At 35.1% G+C, this 22,840-nt stretch overlaps 3 protein-coding genes across 7 annotated transcripts; 2 read left to right on the forward strand and 1 right to left on the reverse strand.

Annotated features, from left to right (window-relative positions):
* Window positions 1-3,071: 3,071 nt before the first annotated feature.
* LOC119644589 (interference hedgehog) lies at window positions 3,072-17,493 on the reverse strand. Of its 4 annotated transcripts, none has more exons than XM_038044188.1 (7): window positions 17,025-17,493; window positions 14,836-15,792; window positions 14,632-14,767; window positions 6,437-7,105; window positions 6,195-6,374; window positions 5,941-6,104; window positions 3,072-5,081 (listed from the first exon to the last, which is right to left on the reverse strand). In XM_038044188.1, the coding sequence occupies exons 1-7, from the start codon at window positions 17,394-17,396 to the stop codon at window positions 4,575-4,577; spliced, it is 2,985 nt and encodes a 994-aa protein (XP_037900116.1). In that variant the 5' UTR covers window positions 17,397-17,493; the 3' UTR covers window positions 3,072-4,574. The 4 variants fall into 4 exon arrangements, with proteins under 4 accessions (XP_037900116.1, XP_037900117.1, XP_037900118.1 ...); XM_038044189.1 differs by lacking the exon at window positions 3,072-5,081 and adding an exon at window positions 5,434-5,617; XM_038044190.1 differs by lacking the exon at window positions 3,072-5,081 and adding an exon at window positions 5,495-5,597.
* On the forward strand, window positions 7,196-7,834 carry LOC119644592 (selenoprotein H). The gene has a single exon (XM_038044195.1). The coding sequence runs from the start codon at window positions 7,222-7,224 to the stop codon at window positions 7,639-7,641; it is 420 nt and encodes a 139-aa protein (XP_037900123.1). The 5' UTR covers window positions 7,196-7,221; the 3' UTR covers window positions 7,642-7,834.
* LOC119644591 (regulatory protein zeste) lies at window positions 8,675-11,876 on the forward strand. 2 transcript variants are annotated; one of them, XM_038044193.1, is made up of 3 exons: window positions 8,675-9,572; window positions 10,210-10,664; window positions 10,737-11,876. In XM_038044193.1, exons 1-3 carry the CDS (start codon window positions 9,229-9,231, stop codon window positions 11,546-11,548), a joined length of 1,611 nt encoding a protein of 536 aa, XP_037900121.1. In that variant the 5' UTR covers window positions 8,675-9,228; the 3' UTR covers window positions 11,549-11,876. The 2 variants fall into 2 exon arrangements, with proteins under 2 accessions (XP_037900121.1, XP_037900120.1); XM_038044192.1 differs by having other exon boundaries at window positions 8,676-9,572; window positions 10,734-11,876.
* Window positions 17,494-22,840: the final 5,347 nt, after the last annotated feature.

Consider the following 22,840-nt stretch of genomic DNA (forward strand, 5'->3'; position numbering starts at 1 on the left):
AACTTTGTGAATGGGCTCCTGACCCCTGTGGACCATAACTTTAGACTATACAGTGTAAAGACACTAAACGGTGTATGCCTTTGCTTTGCAGACTTTTAATATAATGTAGAGCCGATAGCCTGTGTTGCTAGTGCTCAATGTCTTTTTTTAGTCTAAGAATTCATTTCATTAGTCTAAAATTAAAATAATAATAATAATAATAATCTAATGTAATTTTAAAGTGGAGTCTTTGAAGTCTAATTAGCAAAGCCATTATTTACCTACTCTCTTAACAGAGTTCTGTAAACGTCCTAACAAAGTTCTATTAAGTATTTAAGACTAAAATCGGAATATGGATTTGGAAGTTTAGTCCGTCCAATCGAGCTAGAGCGTGAAAATTCTAATACAAATTCTTGTGCATACAAATAATGAGAATGAAGTTATATGGTAATCAAAATAGTATTTTATTAAAAAATTATGCGATAACATCATCGTCAAGCATCTTTTTTCCTTAAATAAATAAAATGCAAATATGTGAAGTGAGTTTCTGCCATGATGTAAACCGCTATTCGAATCGTTGTTAAAATCATTATGAGACGAACGAAGTAAAAGGTAACAACTGGCGAGAACGGTTGACAGTAAATGGCTTTTGGTAAAAGTCAAAGAATAAAAATGAATCCTTCGCTTACGTTCATAATAGCGAATGATGATGGAAAGCTTAATTATGGTTATATTTATTAAAACGCAATCTGGTTGCTGGGCGATGAAAGTTCATAAAAGCATAATTTATTAAAAGAAACCATTTAATCCTTTAATTAGCTTGGTTCGCTTTAAAGCAGCACGAACAAAAAATATCATATAACAACAAAACTTGAGACCGGTTTATGGTTCTCGTTATCGAGAACAAACTCAATAGTAATTTTTACAATTGAATCTCGATTTCGCTGCCGACGATTTATCGAGTCGATAAATTATGCATTTCTCATACTATCGAGCAAAATAAAATATTCCTATGAAATGCGTGCACCGGTGTCCCTCGCATAACATGGCTAATTTGTAACGCGATGTGTCGAAATCCTGTTATACGAAACTTTTTTATTTATTCATTTATTTAAACTGAACTATCATCATCATATAGAGTAAAGTAATTTAAACTTAGTAATGTGCGACGCGTAAAATGCTACTCATGCTGTTGCGTTGGGACCCGATTGCCTCTCTTCCCCCCCTATGAAAATAGATTGCTTCTGTTATTCTTACCGTCACTTGAGAAACGAAGGCTAATTCTTGGCGTTTCCTTCTTAATCAAAGCAATAACTGATACTATAAACTCGCCCGCATTACTTGATGAGATAAGCTTTAATATCCCGGACCGCTTCTCTAGGCACTTTATCTTTATTGAGCTTAGTCCAATATAAACACAATTATCAACTGTTGTATGAACTGCCCGCTCAGAGTTGTTTGCACGAACCTAAACGATGTCTATCACTTATTCTCAATATCGGATTCTTTAAAGCCTACTATTAATGCAATTTTGCTTAATACGCGCGATTTAAATTCTCTTCTTTTTTTTTTTTATTTCGAGACTTAGTGGGGATGTTAACGTTATCGATTGCCAAGCTTATGCATGTTTGCAACGGTTTAGGGGGTTCACTTGCAACCTTGATCTGTTCTTGTTGTGGGTGTGCTTCAGTGCTAGCTGTGTACATTGTTTTTTTTTTTTTTTTTTTTTTTTCTTTCTTATTTATTTATACATGAATTATTATTGTTAGTTACTTTGTTTTTATTATCCTTTCTTCACCTCTTCCTATACATTACTAATTATTAAAATAATATATAGTATAAGATTTACTATTAAGATTTACTTGAATCCGACAGTTAATTTAGGTTAGTTGAATTTCATGTAAATAAATAAATAAAATAAAAAAATAAAAATGAAAATGAAAAAAGATTTATTGGTTGTGTATAGCGGAGATGTGCTGTCATAACGTCACTGCCAAAATTGGTTTACAAAATATCGTATAGCTCAAGATGCATTACGTGCTGGAACGCCAGTTGAAACTAATAATGAGTTAATGACAAAACAAAGGCATTAATTGAGCCAAACCGTTGCATAACTATTCGCGAGACCGTTAAGAAATTGAATTCCATGGTCACGTAAAACCTCTCGATCTCTTATTTTGCGCCAACAAAAAAAATAAAGAAAAATGATTTTCCCAACAATCTAATATAAACTCATGAAACAATACCATCGACAATGATCACCGTGTCGAGGATCGTAAAACGACGCAAAATTTCGACTTCAATATGGATGTTTCAGGTCATCGTATAAAAGCTTAGGTTCATTAAAGTCGCATCCCTTCAAGTAAAGTTTGTAAATAATTTATAGTAAACAAATATATATATATATATATGTTAACTGCGCAATAAGCAATTTATTGTATTATTAAGTATATTAAGCTTTTTATATTACTCCACAATATAAATTCCTCCTCGTTTTTTTTTTTTTTTTCTTTCTTTATTTCATATATTTAAAATATTGTATATTATTTGTTTATTTGAAAAATACTTTTGTTTTTATTTCCTAAATAGTTTGATATTTTTTTTTTTTTCCAATTGATTTTTTTACATCATTTTCTCTTTTTCTTATTTATTTGTATTATTAATTATTGTATATAAATAACATTAATTTTATAGAAGCCTAAAACAAAATTCAAAAATTAAAATCGTTAATCTTATATATAAAAAAAAAAAAAAAAAAAAAAAAAAAAAAAATTGTAAGATTAATATAATAAATAAACTAAATTATGTCATAATTAGAAATAATAAAAAGAATAATGAAAAAAAAAAAAAAGCTAAATTTAGGAAAACATGCGATATATAAAATTTTCATTTTCTTCTTCTTTATGTAAATAAATTTGTAGTAAAAAACAATTCAGTCATTAGTCGAGTCATTATTGATATCTTATATTACGTAAGACTTAAAATAGTTAGGAAACTTAGTTTTAGGATATGTGCATAATTAATTAATTATTAATTATTAGCTATAATATTATTATAATACAGAGGACGGATTATTGTTAAATAAAAAAAATAAAGGAAATGAAAATAAAAATAAAAGACGATTACATAAAAATATTACTTTAAATTTTTTATCCTAAACGCGAGTGGGAATAAATCCTTTCATCTTCATCATCTACAATTAATTTTGAACTAATTCACACAAGCGATCCATCCGGGAAGTACATATCACAACAGGTCCTGATCCATGTTTTCGAATATACGACGGCATAGGAAATACAATATGCAATAAGATGCCCAGGAATATACGGATATATTTAAGACGATTCACATGAACCGATTTTTATGCATTTGAGTAAAAAAGTGCAAGTCCTTCTTTTTTAATGGTATTTATCATATCGTGCATCATTACATCCGTACTTTTTTCACTTTAGACAATTTTCTCTATCCCGTATCCCTCCCTCTTCTTTTGCGAATCAAATAGATGCGAACGACAAACAAGCGCGCATTATATACTCTACTAAAGAGGATATTTTTGTGCGACTTATGTGTAACCTGACCCTGTTAAAATGTTACAATTTTCGAACATTAGTCCATAAAGTTGATTTGTCAAAGAAGTGGCGAGATTTTTCAATTTACCTACAATTAACGCGTAGATCCGCAGTGTGATTTTCAAAAATACATTATAATTATCGCAAATTGTTATTGTGTGCCCTTGTCAAAAAAGTAGTGGAAATTTTAAAATCACTAAACAGAATTTGCTTTTGTAAGTCAATGCACTATGAAACATTTGGCTGAGTAAACTCTTTATCTGGCCTGAGTGCCGACGGGCTCGTTTCTCTCGACAGACTATTGTGGTCTAACTACGAAACAGAAAATTTGCTTCAATCCCGCCGTTCTAATGCATTTTTGTACATGAAATTGAGAAAATATTGGAAAACCTTCTACGGTACTGAGATTATATGAACAAGACTTGCTCTTATGATCGGTATAAAACGTTTGAAGGAAACTATCAAGTAATTGAAGACTTGCCCCGCTCTGGTCTGGTTGTCGATACTGCTCAACAAATTTAATCAAATGGTGTGAAAGAAGTCATCATTTGATCTTAAGAGAAGATAAGTCTTACAATAAGTCACAACATATTTACGTTATTTAATATTAATATTCGAGTTACGAAACTTAGTTTGTCTTACTTCACAAAAAGTTCAAAATTTATTCGCCCAACTCAAGTGACACTTTGCTGCAAGCGACCTTCGGCTGATAAAAGATCATAAGAGAAAGTGGGGAAAAGACTTCGCTAATATTGAGCTCAGCCAAGTCTTTCAAATAAAACCAACTATTTTTATTTAGACCAATATAACCAATATTAACCAAATATTGTTGTATTAAAAATTTCCGTTACCTTTTTGAGTAATGAGAGCTGCCAATTATAATAGCGTATGTTACAAATTTAAGGATGCCTCATATTATCGAGTGAATACTTTTGAATATTTGAGAAGGGTATCTGTTTTGTGAAAATTTTAACCCAACCTATCGCTAGATGTAACTTCAGTCTGATCTTGATCGCATTTACTTAACTATACTTCAATACTGTTCAAACTGCCCGATGAAATGTTGTCGTTGTGGCTACCAAGGCGGGAACGCTGTTTCATTATAGCTGCTCGACTGGGCATGGGTGAACGTTGTACGCGAGGGCTGCTGCTGATGGGTATGCCAATGCTGCCATTTGAATTATTAGCGTTGGCCGTTGAACAGCCGCTGTTACCGCCGGACGTACGTCTAATGCGGCGTAAAGAAGGTATTCTGGTAGGTAAGCCAGCCTCCATACTTAGGGCCGTTTCATTACCACTGCTAGGGTAAGGTAAGTTTCGTTGACTCCTATCGAGCGTGCGACGTTGTTGTTCAAGAGATGGTGTTAAAGGTGGATGAGGCGGCAATTGGGCATGACTGATGTTATGGTTATTATTTTGATGTGGAGGCACCGGCGGTGGTTGCTGATGCTGATAGTCTCGTTTATTCAACATGGTAGGTGTATTGGGTGTTGTCTGATAGTATGGTTCAGCATGATGAATACCTTGTCCAGCCTGTGAGGAATTGTTTAAAACATGATTTATTGTGGAAGTTGATTTAGAATTTAACGACGATTTGTTCGGGTTGATATGTTGTTGTTGTTGGTGGTGTTGTTGTTGTTGTTGTTGTTGTTGTTGTTGTTGGAGCTGTTGCGCTTGAATGCTTTTGCCAGCTGCATTATGTTTATTAGGCAATGGTGGCAGCGGTTTAGATAGAGGAGAACCAGTTGTATTTGATTTACTGTTTATTTTATAATTAAGACAAATTCCCTCGCCAGCCTGCAAGGTTTCACATGAGGATGAAGACGCTCGGTGAGGTAATTCCTTTACGTAGTCGTTATGACAGTCGCTACCGTTAAGGTTTTCAATGGATAGAGAGGAATTTTCATTCGATTTGGCGTTACAGATTTTATTAGTGTTGCTTGAAGCGGTAACGCCACTGCTACCACTGCTGCTAGTGTTCAAATTGGTGTTGCTGTGATTGGCCATAAAACGCAGTTCCATGACATTACGATTCTAGAATAAATTACGCTGATATTTCTATAGCTAAGCTAGTACCACAACAATCGAGGTACAGAATGTATTTTTAAGAATAATAAAGAGACCAGACCATGATAGAGATTTAATGATAAAAAGATGAAGTAAAGGAAGAAAGGGAAGCAAAATTTCTCAAATAATTTTTTAAAGAGACATTGAGTAAAAACATAGCATTAAAAAAAGCCAATGCAGACTACAGAGGAAGTTTATCATTTAGGCCCACAAAACAACAACATACAACCCCGAAAAGGTAAAATTGAAGGCATCTTTATAAGCCAAGGAAGTGCATAGAAGGAGAGAAAGTTTTTTTTCATAGACATCGTTACAGCAAACATACCTTATCCGCTTCTTGAGCCAGAGGATTCGGCGTAATGTTCATGCGTGGCAACACACCATTCAACCTACTACCGCTGCTGCCATTTTTATGATGCGACGAAACGCTTAAAACTTGTGGTGTGACAAAGTCCGCTTGCATATGATCCAATTGAGGTTTGTTTTGATCTGGTCAGAGAAAAAAAGATAGAGAGAGAGACAGAAAGACGGTTTAGTTACTTTGTAATATTTCTTTTGAGTTCTTGTCTACGAAATTACCTTCGGTTTGTGAGTTCTTACGTTTCTTTACACATAGACAAGCTGTAACCGAAACTATAAGCAACAGGATACCTCCACCCGCGGCACCAGCTACCAATGGATATACGGAATTCTCCACGTCGCTAGCTTTACTGGAAGGATCCAGGGCTTCATTAATCGGTGTAATCGTACTAAGAGATTCTAACAAGGTAAGAAAATAATTATAAATCACGTGTCCTCCAACGACATCGGTGAGAACTTACTTTTCGTTTTTCCTTGTATGATGGAACTGAATTCAGAGGCAGCCAATTCATTGAACGACTGCAACTTAAATTCATACGCTGTGCCTGACTCGAGCATATCGATTTTGAATTTACGTGTATCCATGCCATCTACCGTGGCCTTCAAATATTCGCCTGCCGATGAAGTAGGTCGATAGTAGGCATAAAAGCCGTCCACCTCACTTTGTCCAGTCATAGCAATAGGCAACGACCAGTGCAGCATTATAGCCGAAGAACTTACAGATTCTACACGATTTAGTATAGGCACCGGCAGATTCGATTTCGATAGACCCAATGCATCGCCTCGTTGAAGAAAGAACTTCGCCGAAGTGTTACCTTCGCGGTTATCGTCATTTGAATAAACAGCTATTATCCGAAATTTATAATACCGATCAGGTTTTAAACCCGTCACCGAGGTGGTAAAATTTTTCAAAGAGTCTAGGTTCCGATTACGCTTGCCGAACGGAATATCATCGTTCGTGGTTTGCCAATTCTCTCGCGGCAGCTTATGAGATCCACCGCCTAGCATACGATACTGTACTTTAAAGAACTGTATAGGCAGACCATCGTTTTTAGGTATAAACCAACGCAGCATTACCGAATCATCTGACAATCTGGTAACATTCGGACGGGAAGGCGGAATCATAGTAGCTGAGACAATTGTTGAAAAAAAAAAAAACAAATGAAGGAAAAAACATTATTTTAAACTAAGTTTTTTGAAGTTTCAGAAGTCTTTTGTAACAAATTGAAAATATTGTACAAAAAATATGAGCAAAAAGAGAAGTAAACGCAAACCGAAAGAGATCGATTACACGGCCGAGGGCATTTTTGATAAAAATCGCTCGATAGTTTATGTTGAACATACATACGAATGCGCGATATTTGTAACGAAGGCCGACGAATTTGTTCAATATTTGCAAAAACTGTTTCCGGAGCGTGAATTTGTTTTAATACGCAACGACCAAGGAAAAATCCAACCTCGCCCAGGATCTTTTGAAATTGAGTTTTCTCAACATGCGAAGACATCAAGGCATACTCTTTGGTCGGGCATAGATAAGGGGCCACCTAGACGTGATAAATTTCCCAAATTTGATGATCTATTGCCTGAAGTGCAAAAAGTTTTAAAGAAATTTTACCCAGATGTAATAACAAATGTTGAAGATGAACTCAATGAAGACAACAACTGAAAGTTTGTATTTGCTCGATACAGATTTTGTAAAATTTTCGAGTCCAAAATTTGGTGTTTTCAATTTATAAATTAAAAATAAACAAACATGAGGCTTAAAAGAGGAAAACATATTTGGATTTATCTTTTTACCATCAGAGAGCGGGGCCTTGAAGAATATTGAACACAATTCTCGGCTTAATGCCGATGATGGCTAATAAATTAAATATTTTAACTATTATGGCTGTAAAATTTCAAGGTATCATATATCAGAATATTGAGAGAAAAATAACACTAAGAGTAATATGTCACATCCAGGTTCTTTATGAAAAATGTTGAACGATTTATAAATACTGTTGAAGTTAGAAAGAAAGGCAGCCACAAGTAATGTAAGCTAATTCTCTCTTTCTTAACGATAAAGACAATTATACGGTTTAAATGGCAGATCAGATTTCGATTTCTTCCGATTACGTATGCTTGACAACGTCGGGAGGCGCGCGTAACCAAAAGTTTTAAAATATCTGAAAATTCTTTTCTCTCTTCAACCTTTTAATATTTCATTTATCTAAACGTAAGTATTGTTTTACTTTTTATTTTTTAGCTGAACTTAAGCTATTGCTTAATTTATGCTTACGGATTTTAATTAATTTATGTAGTAATTACATTTTGTTAGCAATTTAATATGATTTCACCATTGATATTATATTTTAACAATTGGTTTTACTGTTGTTGTTCAGATAATTTGTTTGCTTGAATTCGATTTTTTAATGTTTGGAACAACATATATGTGTAAATTTAAACGTTAATAGTTATTGGTTTGCGTCTTGCAAAAATAATATAATAGATCGAAAATTACAGCACTGCACAACGATTGTTGAATTTGCGGATATGAGGCAAAATTTTGTTAGCATTGCCAGTAAAAACATTTAAAATTGCAAAAATTCAAATACGACTACTTAATTGAAAGTTTTCATTCTGGCAGTGCTCACAAACTACACTCGTGCCGCCACTTAAACTCACTCACACTAATGCATTTGCTCAATTTGTATGCGATTTTTTTAAAATGGCTACGGCTCAGTACTCGACTCACCTAGCCGAACAATGCTAAAAATCAGTTGCTCATTGAAAGGCCAAGTGAGTGGAGTTAAATATTTTATGATAGTGGAAAAAGAAGAAAATTTTGTTTGGCGCGCTTTAATTAAAAGAAAATATTAAAAATATATTTAGACTCACTACTCAATGCAAGTGTCAAAATAAATACTGAATAATAAGAAGACGCAGAAGAGTAATACGAAGGAATTTAAGTAAGAAGATGTAATAAATTATAAAGACTTGTTGAAAAAAAACTACTATACAAACCGTAATTTAACCACTTAATAATAAAAACTCTTAACGTAAGAGTGAGCTAGAGAGCGTTTAATAGAGTGAGATAAAATTAGAGTGGAAAACCTATAAACGAAGAAAAAAATTGATTTTCACAAAATTTACACTTGAAGTAGTATTTGTTGCAATTATTGCAACAACAGCAATCTAAGTAAAATCCAAACAATAACAACCAATTATTGAGTAATTAAGAAACAAGAGTCAAACGAACGTAGACTTTTAAATCATGTCTACGGATGGTTCAACGGCGGGCCAAGTGACTACTAGCATAGTAGACGATGGTTCATCGTCGCAGGGGGCTACTGGTGCAGCTGGCGGTGCTGGCACAAGCGCTGGTGGTAAATGCCAAATGCCTTTAACACCACGCTTCACCCAAGAGGAAAAGGACATTCTTTACAGTTTATTTCATCAGCATGAAGATGTCATTGATATTAAATATCGTAAAAAGAATCGTTCCAAGTATTCTGTACGCGATGCCTGGGAGCAAATTGTACGCGATTTTAATTCACATCCCAATGTTAGCGCGATGCGCAATCTTAAGCAAATTCAAAAATTTTGGTTAAACGCAAGGTAATCCTTTAATATATTAATGGAAAAGAATAAATGTGTTCAAAGGGCTTTGAGGGGGTAGTTAGAACTAAACTTTCTTTTCTCTTACCATGCATACCAGAAAAATGCACCTGTTACACTCCAATATGACAACAATAATAAAGGGCACTAATTAGTAGAAATAATTATATCCTGTAATTTGCTTGAAATAAATTCCTTTATTTTCAAGTTCTCTGTAGTCTTTTTTTTTTTTTTTTTTCTTCTTTCTTAAGAATTTTTCTCGTCTTTCACGCGCAATTTCTTATAAAATTTATAAACAATCTAAGTTAATAGATAACATTGGTGTAGTAAAATGACAATCGCACACAACGAAAATGCAAGCAAATTAAATGAACGGGAGAGTGAGAGAATAAGAAAAACTATTTTTCGCTCTTAAATGAATAAGAAAACAGAGTTGTATTCCATTATTATACAAATATGTGATACGAATTGAAGCGAAACAAGCAGAGGCAATTAATTTTATAAAAAAATCAAATAAGATGGGAAAGAGAAAAGAAACTGAACAAAAGAATAATTAAGATAGAAGAAATGTGTAATAAAAATGAAAACAAATTAATTAAATTGGAATTTGCTTGATTCATTAATTTTTTTATTGCAGGCTGCGTAAACAATATCCTTTTCGTAGCGTTACCCTTAAGCAAGAGCAAATCTCTGCCGACAGCGGTCAGAATGGTCAACAAAACGCAAGACAACAACAACAACAACAGCAGCAACAATTGGTAAATCATACCATTAAAACAGAACCAGAGTTTACTCTTAACGGTGGAGAAGCGAACGACAATAATGACCAAAGCGAATCGTATGAAGAAATGGAGATGGATGGTAATGGGGTTACCGAACTGGAGGAAAATCCTTTAGAAACACAACAACATCAGCAGCCTCAACATCAGCAGCTGCAACAAGTGGTGCCTACAACGGCTATACATACACAGCATATAAATGTTGATCAAATATCGGCGGACAAATTAACTTTAACCGATTTACTGCATTTTAAAACAGCAAGGCCTAGAGAAGATATTATTTTGCAAATCAAACATCCGGGAGAAGCCACCGGTAGGTAACTTATAAATATATGGGCTTTGTTTATTTTTATTAGGCGCGTATTTTCTTTTCTAATTTTAGCAGCACAGATTACTTTGCCTTCGCCTACACGCATCACCATACCCACGCATCAACAACAGCACACAATGGCTACTATTACAGCAAATGGTTATAATCAGCAGATCATTAGCGAAATCAAACCGCAACAGATAACGCTGGCTCAGTATCAAGCTCAACAGCAGTTGCAACAACAGCAACAACAACAACAAGTAGCCCAGCAGCAACAATTAGCTCAGCAGGCACAACTGGCTATTATACAGCAGCAGCAACAGCAACAACAAGCAGCCGCAGTAGTTGCGGCAGCCGCCGTTCAACAACAGCAACATCAACAAGTAAAAATGCAATTGCAAACAACGCCTGCTGAAGGTGCCACACAATTTGCTACCGCTACGCCCACCTTTACTTGCACTACCTTTAGTGCCTTGCCTACAGCAGCAACAGTCAGTACGGGTAATACTAATCATGTGTCAGTAGCTGCAGCCACGGCCCCAACCGTAGCCACAATTACCACAGCACCTTCCTTAAGCAGTCACAACAACGTTGTAGCGGTAAACAATGTGAACGCTGTTGCCAATTCGACGAACACATCTAACCCTACTCAAGATCCCTATGAAGAAAAAATCAACTATTTCAAGATGAAGGAGGCTGAATTGCGTTACAAAGAACAACAAGTTGCTTTGGAAAAGAAAAAAATTGAACTGAGCCATACTCAGGATCAATTGAAACATTTACGAGAAGTTCATCGCTTGCAAGTAGAAGAGTTAAAGGTTAAAATACGTATTTTACAGGAGGAAGAAAAGCAATTGCTAAAAGCTCAGTCGCCGTTAAGTAGTTAGGGAGCTGGACTCATTCCCCCTCTCCCACTGAAAAATTTTTTTCAATTATTTTGATTAACATTTAAGTATTATTGTTAGAATCGTCACTTCTCCTCCCTCGCACTTGCAGTGTCCTTTTATCCATTTTTATTTATTTATGACTTTAGTTAACACGTACAAACACAGTTGTATGAAAAAAATGTTTTTTTTTTTTTCAATTATTTTGATCAAGTATTACTTGGGAAGGTTTAAAAATATTATTGACAGCATCAGTTATCCGTTAACACTTCCACATCACGTTTTTATCAATTTTTATTTATTTATACTGCTAGTTATTATATTAAAATATACACTTATTTTAGCTATTAATTTTCTTGTAAAAACAAAACAAAAATATTTAGAAATAAACAAAAATTTATACAAAACAAAAACGCTTGTAAACTTTTCGAAGAAGACAACTTGCCCTTAGGCAAATTTATTAAAACTACAGTTCGATCACTTTTATCTCAAGTGGTCTTATTAGAAAAGAATTGCTTTGTATGTTTAGGAGGAATCCGAAGTTTGGTCAGCATTATTCGACTCCATGAATAAGTATTAGATCCAATTGTTAACTATGTTATGATTATGATGTAGCTTACCCATCATGTTGTTAATTATAATTTGTGTTGCAACATTATAAGATTAGTTTCAAACTATGTGCTTTTATTAATTATCAACTGATTCGAATTTTGATTTTAAGTGTGAAAAGTAATACACTAATATAGTTTAAGGAAATTCTTCAGGCAATCATGAAGATAGTGATAGATGAAAGCAACTTATTCCGAAATAAAACAAGAGTTGATCAGTTTTGCTTTTTTTTCTTTTTTTTTTTTTAACACGTTTCATTTTATACGATTTTCTTGAATACAGCATAGAAGATTTAATTCTTGTCGTTTGGAACAGGTCGGAAACTTTTCATCACTGATGAATAAAAGGCATGTTCATTATTATTGATCCTATTAAATATTAATGGCGACTCTTTCAATGAATTCACTTATAAATGTCCACGCTAACGAACGATGTCAACGCCAATACCATCAAGAATTAAGAAGAACAAGAATTGAAGGAGAATTATTTTGACATGAAAAAATGCAACTAATGACGCTAGCGGAAATTATTCAGTACGCATAAAGCGTGTTAGTAAATTGGGGACCATTGGGGACCATTTTATCGACAGAACTTACGGTTAATTCTTTCAAAGATCTGTTGCAAATTTTCTTATAAATAGTTCAATGGAATCGTAAATTATTTGACAAGAATAGGATAAAATTCATGAGGCGATTACGTTCATTTTTCAACTTGCCCTTTCTTCTCTCTCTCTCTCTCTCTCTCTCTCTTTAGAAAAATAAATTCCCATTAGATAGGTGCACCAGGTAAAACGAAAACTTCGCGGCGTTGTTCCCATGAGTGCCTTTCGAGTCGCGTAATTCGAATAACGTAAAGCCTATCCCGCCATATGGTAGTTCGCGAGTGACGGATAATAATCATATTGATAGCAAAAAGAAAAAATGAAAAACATTATGACATCTGTAAATCCAATCTAATAAAAAATTATTTCGTTTTGAAATGCAGCCAGAATTCTGAAAAAATCGTTCAAATTGAAAATATTAATTCGATAACGTTTTGTAAGAGCTCTGGAAAAATTTGTGGTGTTTGTGGTGACGACACTGTATCAAAATTAGAGGCAAATTAGTTTCTGGTTTGGAAATTTGAATGTTGAAGACGCATCTCGCTTTGGTCGACCAATCGTGTAAGCAGCCAGTAAAATTTTTCAAATTTAGAAAAATTATCAAAGTTTATGGTTGCGGAACTTAACTGGATGAAAAAAATCAATTTCAAATCATTTCACAGGTTCATACAAAAGGAAAATCGATTCTTAAATGTTACGTGAGTTAACAGTGAAAAATTTAATGGATCGAATTTCCGTGTGCGAATTACTGCTAAATCGAAAGGACATGCTGCCGCTTTTAAAGGAATTACTAACGAGGAATGAAAAGTCACAAGCGGGAGCAATTTGAGAAAAAGGGCGTGGGGCGAGATGAATGAATCTGCACGAACGGGAAAAGTCTCGGGTTAAAGCCATCTAACGTAATGCTTTGTTTTTGATAGATTGAAATGTTTATTGCATATCGAAAGCTGGTCCTGTCTGGCCAGACGGCTAGTTCTAATCTCAGCAAATCAATAAATACTCTCCTTAAAGTGCACAAGTAGGAGATGAAGGGTCTAAAACTGAACGAGAAGAAAGCTGCGTCTTTCATTACGACGATATTGGACTCGTAGTTACTGACTGGTCTTACATGACTCAGCAAAAGTTGAGACAAATTGGCTGGGACGTCTGTCTTATAGCCCGCGCGTTGCCCTGTTTGACTATTTCCTTCGTGCGCTTTCTCTCTCTCTCTCTCTCTCTCTCTCTCCCTCTCTCCTTCTCTCTCTTAATGAAATAAACTTGATTTTTCAAAAAAGGTCCGTGAAAATCACTTGACTTATTTTTTGTTCCAATAATTCTAGAGATTCTATAAGAAATATAGCAAAATTTGATCGATAAAAATTGCATATATCTGATTTAATGAACTTGTATCGAAATCTCAAGAAAAATGTATTTGAAGTTTGGTGGAGAAACGTCAGAAACTTTTCTTGAGTCAATTCACGTAAAAGCTTGTTAGTTCTTGTGAGTTCTATTTTTGTTGTAAGACCCCCAGGTCTACGTTCAAATGGATCATGCCTAGACTATATAAACAAAAAGGATATCTAATGCTGTTGTCAAGCATAGATCAAATGTTGACTGATGGCAATCAAGAGTGAAGAGATTTTTTTGCGGGAATACAGGCCTATGTTTAATAGTTATTGTCAAATAAAAATTGAATGTCGATTTCGAGTCAATTTTTAATTTGTATTATGAAGAAGTGAGAGATTAAGATTTAATCGAACTTGTTAAGTTCGAAGGAGATTCAGGTGACCATAGTGGCAATACTTCATTTAACGCTGGATGTATTTTCGTTGAACCGAGACTACGACAATCGACAAAAAGGACAAAAGTCAATCAGTTCTGTTGTGCTTTCACTTACCTGTTCGATGCTTTTTCTTGCCTTTATTTTTACCACCGCCGTGTTCATAAGGTAGACGTAACGGTACGTTGCCTCCAGCTGTTGAGCCGCCATGGATCTGTTTAGGATTTACATTTAAGCGATTAGCTTCGCTTATCTAAAAAGCATAAGAAACGCAAACAAATTCATTTAACTCATTTCTAATACTTGTCTTCTTGGCCTTACCTCTCCAACTTCATTTTTAGCAAAGCATTGCACTATACCCGCATGACGTTTCTGTACATGTTGTATTACCAAGCGTCGACCATCGTGCAACATTTCCTTATCTTCTGAAGTGTCTACACCATTAATTAACCAATAGATATCTGGATAAGGGTTACCAGTGGCTGAACATTCTAATTCCAACGTTTCGCTTTCATTCGCTGAGGTTCGAGCCGGACCTCTTAAAATTTTAGGTTTCTCTAATACAGTAAATTTAATAATGTGTACTAAAGCAGGAGCGATACCATTATCTAAACGGCAGACATAGGAGCCTTGATCCTCGGTAAGAACGTTATTAATTTGCAGGCCATAGGGTAGCATATGCGTGCGATTGTTATTCATGTTCACAACATTTGGCGAACTCCAGACGGCTCCTGGCGGTGGCGATCCAACGCCTGGACACTCTAAAACCACTGTATCTCCGGGTCGAGCCGTCACTTGTTTAGGGGGCTGTGCTAGAAAGTAAGGAGGCGTACGATCACTGTAATCTACTCGCAAGTCAATACGCTGCGGTAATTTTACTTCTTGACCCGTAATAGGATTCCTTGCCGAACATGTGTAATTACCGGAGTCTTTACTAGTGACCGTATTTAAAATTAGTGCACCACTAGTGGGCACAGAATCAGTTTGCTGTATTTTTTCGCCATTTCGATAAAAATTCCATATTGCTGTTGGATTAGACGTTACGATACCGCAACGTATTAAAGCACAATTTTTGGGAGCTACGTTCCAGCGGATTGCGTTCCGTGAATAGCCATTCGAATTGTCTATGGTTATGGAGACTAGAGTTAAACTGGCAGAGGTTGAAGCAATCGCTGCTGAACCGAACCAAGCCACACATTGATAATCGCCTAATGTTTCAAGTTGAACGAAAACGCGCAATTTTGAAGTACGATCTTCGTTGGTTACATTATACCCCTCCTATAATAGGCACAAAGAGAACAAAAATTAGCTAATGATTTATAAATTTCCTGTTATTAAGAGAATCGAGTTCCAGGAAGCTTAAGTGTAAATGAACTTGTTTGCCTATTCAGGAAAATGCTGTTTCCCGAATGCCCAAGTTTTTAAAAAAAAACTCACAGCATGTGCTCTTGCTTGGAAATATTCATTGACAGGTTAGGAGTGCGGAGCTTCTTTACGTCGGAAATAGTTCGAAGTTTTCATATTCGGTTTTAGTTGCTGCAGCCGCGAGAGTATCAGCAGCAGATGATGGACTCACGAACGGTTAGGTCGTAGGAAGTAGGTAATTCAACTAGAAATCTGGCCGGGGATATGTATGTCAGACACATACATAAATCGTAATTGGCGCTTTTTAGAGATGGCGTCATTTTGCCTGTGGGCGTTTATCAAACGGCGGCCTCTTCATGCGAAAGAGTCAAACATTAACTTTACGTGGCAGTACAAGTTACTCTGTTAAAAAGCACGCTACACAATACACATTACATAGATATATATATATATATATATACATATATATATAGATATTTTATATGTAAATAGTACGAATTTCGTGTTAAAAAAAGGCAAATGCGGAAAGCTTTATTTTTACTGTTAAATTTAAAGGAGAAAGCGGTGGCACGTAACGCGTGATGAAAAGTAGGCGCGTCGCAATGTCGGAAACGCAAAAAAAACCTTGGTGCAGATTAACCTCCTCATTATCATAAACATTGCCGCTAAAATGAACGGAGTGTGTTGTGAGCTGCTAGAATTCAGTGAACCAATCACTGAGGGACCCCGCCAACGACAACTGATACAATTGCTCTGATCATTGAGGAGAAAAATGATTACAATATGAGAAAGAATATTACAAGTGGGAGGTTGCAGCATGAGGACGATCGCCCCAGAATTGCGAAATATTTCAATGCCTCCAACTGATCAATTGTCTTTCGACAAGCAACACATTTTACTTTCTTCTCTTCGAAGCCTTCTCTGGGAAGGTGGGCTTTTGTTTGCAAAAAAAAGAAACCGGTCATAAAGTGTTTTTGCTCCTGGCATACTTTTGCATTTCATAATAGGAATGAGAAATCGCTCTATAATTTTCATTCTGTATTAAGAATTGAATACCCATAGCAGATTAGTGTGGATTTGCAATACATTCTCGCTGTTAGAGGGATTTGTGATTAGGCTTTTCGACCGTTTTGTTATTAACTTACCTCCACTGATAAGTAATGAAAATTGCTGCCATCTATGGCTCGTTTACTGGAATGACGGAATTTCCATTTTAAACGTTCTGGACTTAGATTCAATTCACATTCGAATACAACTTCATCGCCCTTAGGAGCCACAGCTGATTCTGGAGAGCGTACCACATGAACACCTAAAGAGCTTCCCGGCATAGCTTCCGTAATCACGATGTGGCAATTAATGGCAACGGAAAGTAAAAGAAATGCCGCTACTGATGTTAACAATGTTGTCGCTGTTGTTAATGTTGATGTTGATGTCATTATGGTCGCTGATGATGACGATGATGATGCTGATGAGCAGGTGTTGCTCGTAACTCTTGTTATTGAAAATGTTGTATGCATGTGTGCGTGTCTATGTGTTTGAGTTGTCTATAAGGTAAGTAGCTTGATTGTTAGTGCAATAGCAATGGCAATAACGAACATTAAAAAATTTCTGTCACCATCAGTGCCGATGAATCGTTAAAAACCAAAGAACGTTGCCTGTAACGAGAGAAAAAATTTAAAAATAATTTTTATAAATTATTAATTGGAAAAACATAATGACGAGAAGGAAAGGTAAGACTTGATTAAACATCTGTTGTTAGTTAAAGAAAACATTTTTATATGTGCGAGCACTTACACTTATATATATATATATATATATATATCCATATATATATAAATAAGTATACGTCCGTATGTACGGCGGGGCTTGTTGAGTTTAAAAAGTTCATAACGATATAGAAAATTGCACTGCTACACATAAATCAAAAACGAGAGGTAGAAAAAAAAAACAAAAAAAAAAAAAAAAAAACACATTGAGCGGCAAGTTATCATTAAAGCAACAGCAACCACCAAAGGCACATAGCGAGAAGAAAATCTGTAAACTGAACGTGCAACACAAACAAGTGACAACCATTGCATACCAATGCAAGGCACCGGCGACAAGGATCATTTCGTTTCGTTAGTTTTTGCATTCGTTTGGAAGCCTACCAAAAAAAAAAAAAAAAAAAAAAAAAAAAACGAACAAGAAAAAGAAAAAAAGGGAAAAAGAAACGCTGCACATATGTTATACAAATACCAATAAGGATAACTTAACAATATAAAATCGCTTTGGCGACTATATGCTCCGATGCAATCATTTCGCGAATGCAGAAAAATCAATAAATATATTTCTTGTTTTTGCTTTGCTCTTTATCTGGTTTTGTAAGGTTTAGTTTATAAATAGTATGACCACTGGTTACATTTCTGGCCGGTGGTGCCTCATCGAAGAAACTTAATCGGGCATCGGGAATGCCACACACCCGAGAGAAACGTTTATCAAAGTGGTGGCACAGCATGTGTTCATTTATTCGTTATCCCCGCGGTCCTCAGTTAACAAGTTTTCTGCGTTTACCTATCTCTTTACTAAGGTGGCAAACTCTTTTTTTTTTTTTTTTTTTTTTTTTTTTTTTTTTGCAGCAGATTCATTTCATTTCATTCTCTTCTTTTTTTTTTGCGGTCGGTCGTTTAGCAATTGCTCGGCTGCAACATCTTGAGCATGCACCAACAACAGCAATAAAAAGAAGAATATATATATATATATATATATATATATATATATAATAGCAACAACAACCTGTTATTGATATTGCATATTATGCTGGGCTAAGTTAGTTTGGATATAACGTTGTAATGTTGATTATTTGTGCTATAAGCCTATACGAGTTGAAGAGATAAGCGCAACAATTGTTGAAAGGCGTCCGAACATTTCAAAAAGAAAACGGACAACAAGTGAAGAGAATTATGATTATTTTCATTTATTTATTTTCTTTGCATTCTTTCCTTGATGTGCCATGAAATGATCAATTCAATAAATTGGAAGACAAGAAGTCGTACCACCTGACATAGTTCGGAACGAAGCTTACAATCGCCTACCGCATACGACGCGCGTGTGACGATCATTCCTTTAAACTTTAACAACTCGATACCTCTTAGCTATATACGCGCTTTATAATTTATAGAGCTGTTAAATAAATTTCGAAAAAACTTTGCATTTTTTTTTATTCGCCTTACATTAATGTCTTAATTGCCATCGCTGCTAATGAAGGAAAATTGCTTTTATTGCTTAACAACGCCCAGCTCAAAACTCATATGTTATTTCGAATATATTATTTGAATATGGAAGCGAACGACATATATACATATATATATATATATATATATATATATATATATTGGATTTTTCGTTTCGTAAACGATGAAACGAATACGTGCAACGCAGTGCTGAGTCGACATTCTGGCCTTTGTTTTCCGTTCAGGTTTTCGCGTCCACTAGCCCAGCACCAGCGATTTTGAACAAATTAAGATTTTCACCGATAACGACCGGCATGGGGCAGATCCTCAACATTGATCGATAAAGTGTTTCTTTTCAAATATAATCGATTTTTGTTACGCGTACTGCGTCGATTAGCAAAAAAAGAAAAAAAAGTGGAAACAATAGTTTTCGATGAAAGCCTAGAACCAGTTCGCCGCATAGACGAGATATAGTAAAATATGGGCTGTATTTGCAAGGACTAACGGCAAACATGTTTGAAGAATATCAAAAACGTTGGCAAGGGCTTCTCATCGAAATGTCCGTAGTTCGTTTTCAACTTTTCAGATTATGCTATGAGCTATTTGTTGTCGTTTTTATTGTTGCAATCATGAAAGAGTGCATGTTCCCAGCAGTTTTTGAATATCAATCAAGTTTTCGAATTCGATCGCTTTAATTTTACGCGTATTAGAGTTTATAGGCGAATAAATGGGAGTCGCGTGTGACAGGATTCGAATATGTTTCACCCTTCAAAATGTTTCCATTCCAAATGATGAGATTGCACTCAAGCGACTTAGCGATGAAGAAAATTTTTTAATTACGATCCATTCTCCGGATCTGGATACCCTATGCGAATTATTTGTAGCTTATTTTGGACAAAGATATTGATTATCTTTCATATGTGCAACAAATCTTATTAACCTAAGAGCCGAAATCGAAATACCATTCATTACCCATTTTACCGTAAAACACAAGTTTTGCATCTATGGCTTGGGATATTGAGTGACGGTTCGTTGTTTTCCGAAGGTGATGCTATATAATCGGTGCTTTAGGATAATGAATGAAATTGTGACTTTTTCTTTGGAATGCCCTGTCTTTAAGCTGCCTCGAAATGTATGCAAAGTTTGAATAGGTAGAACTGTATCCCAAAATGAAACATCTTTTGAGTGAAACTTTTTGCTTTTGCTGCTTCAAGCGGAAGATGGTCTTGCTGAAGCGTTACGCGTTATAATATCTAACTCTAATATTGTTTAGGCAAACAAGTTAACACACGATAACGATACAGCTGAATATCTATTGCGGTTCCGTTTGAGTTGTGTGTGTGTGTCTGTGTGTGTGTGTGTGGGAGGGGGAGGCCAGTTGGGTTGGCTGTGTTGTGCTTTCTTTCAATCAAATCATCAGTGAACGTCATCAACAACAATAATGCGTGCGCAGCATAACCAATTTCAGAAATTTATAGAGAAAATGTGAAAAGTTTTAAGCAAACACCGAGTATTTCGTAGTAAGTCCAAATTACACACATATCTCGGAACAGTTGATTACTTCACATCAGCGGAGTCAAGTGTTTGAGTGTTTGCGGGTGGATGATGGATTCTTTGCTTACCGAAAACAAAAAAAAAAGCAATGAATCTAAAGCACATGTGTTTACTTTCCACGTTCACGGCTGTAATTAAATTCCTTATATATACTCCTTTAAAATGCTAGCATCTGGCACGCTGGGAATGTACGAAATTCCATAAATCTATTTAAGACATATACGAACGGTGCCTATTGCAATTGAAGTTCTTTGTGAAGTATACGCTACAGGACGCAATATTTATAAGCATCATCTAATAATATGGCCTTGAATTAGTTTTGATGGTTGATGTGGCATATTTGACGGAGACCAACAAGAGTAATAAACGTAAGAATACTTTTTTACTTGATTTCATGTTAAATTGTCTCTTAATGGACTCGATCTATCTCAAAAAAAAAAAAAAAAAAAAAAAAAAAACAAAAACGTCCTGTTATTAACGATCATTCGAATGGAAAGAATGGCTTTAGACCAAGTTTTATAGTAAGAAAGAGTAAGAAACGATGAAAAAGTCCAACATCAAGTATTTTAAACAACATCAATTTTCTCTCAACATCCTTCTTTCCTTTTTTTCTTTTTCATTTTAACACTTATAATTTAAAATTTCCGTTAAATTACTTCGATTAAATATTTTTAAAAGAACAACAAAAAAAAAAAAAAAACAGTAAATAAATAAATAAATAAATAAGTAAATTCCAATATTTTTACGCAGAAACAGTCAAATTGCTGCCGAAAATTTCGCCCTCAGATATTATTGCACATTATAATCGTATAATATTTCTAGCAATAAAAAAAAAAAAAATAAAAAAAAAAAAAATTTTTTTTTATTCCTTCTATAAAATATAGCCCCAAACGAACGAATCATAATGACACTCCATTATCATTATGCAGCAAGAACAATAACAATATATAGGCCCCATGTGCGCCGACACATTTGTGCGCAAAAGTGGATTTCAATGGCTGGTTGTTGATGGATATCGAAGTACATCAAATATGCAACAGGCAGAAATGGAAAAAAGAAAAAGGCCAAGCTGGCAAGAAGACGAACAGTGAAAGATAAACACATGGAGAGATAGGCAGACAGACAACAACACCATGCGTATATAAATGGTACCGACCCATCATCCACAAACTCATCATCAATTGTCACAATCGTCGTTGTATGCATCATCGAATAAATGCTGTTGCTGTTGCCGTTGCTGTTGATGTTGATGTTGTTGTTATTGTTATTGTTGTTATTGCTCCTATTGTTGTTACTGTTAATCATGATGGCAAGGATGGTAGTTGATCGAAATCAGATGATGGGTTTTGATGATACCATTCAATGGTTTCGGTTGTTTTTTTGCTTTTGTTTTCTCTTTCTTTCTCTCTTTTCTTCATGACACTTCAAATGTGCTTCACTCAACGTATCGTTGCTCTCCATGTGTGCTTATAACCATCTGCACGAGCAACTCTAGTTTAAACGCAATTTTTGTCTTTTGACTTCAAGCCGCCTCAAGCTTTCTCTTTCGCGCTTCCTATCCCTTCTTCTATATTACTTCGGTTTCATTATTTGCTTCGCAAAAAAAAAAAAAAAAATATGTAAACAATCTTTGCCTTAAATATGTTGAGGTTATGTTCGCAATCATCGCGTTAACGTATATGGAAGCAAAGGCATATCTGCAGGAAAGTCTGCAATCACTGAAATGTGGATCAAGACTGTAGAGGATTTAGAGTCGGATTAGCATTTTTACAAATTTTAATTAGGGCCATGGAATAGTTTAGGCAAACCAAGTCCGTAGTCAAACAGAGACTGAATGGTTGCATTTCGGAAGAATTTAACTCTAAAAAGGAATCGAATACAAATTTACGAAATTCCTACTGAAGAAATCTACTGAAAGATATAATCTACCGGACGCTCAATAACTCTCAACGTCATCGAAATTCGTAAGAGTTTTTTATCTTCCAATTTTAGAGAAGTTGTGTGTAAATTGCGACCAGTCCCCTCAAATCTTGATGACGTGAACTTAGCTTAGAGATAAAATTCACATTTTACACGTCTGAATAGCTTGACTTAAGGCTGTACAAAATTCACAAGAACAAAACTAGATTACAAAAATTCATCTCCTCGGCGTTTATACGCTTACGCTTTTAAGTGCAAAATATTGCTACAAACATTGC

Source organism: Glossina fuscipes, unplaced genomic scaffold (assembly GCF_014805625.2).
Source record: "Glossina fuscipes isolate IAEA_lab_2018 unplaced genomic scaffold, Yale_Gfus_2 0, whole genome shotgun sequence".
NCBI lineage: Eukaryota > Metazoa > Arthropoda > Insecta > Diptera > Glossinidae > Glossina > Glossina fuscipes.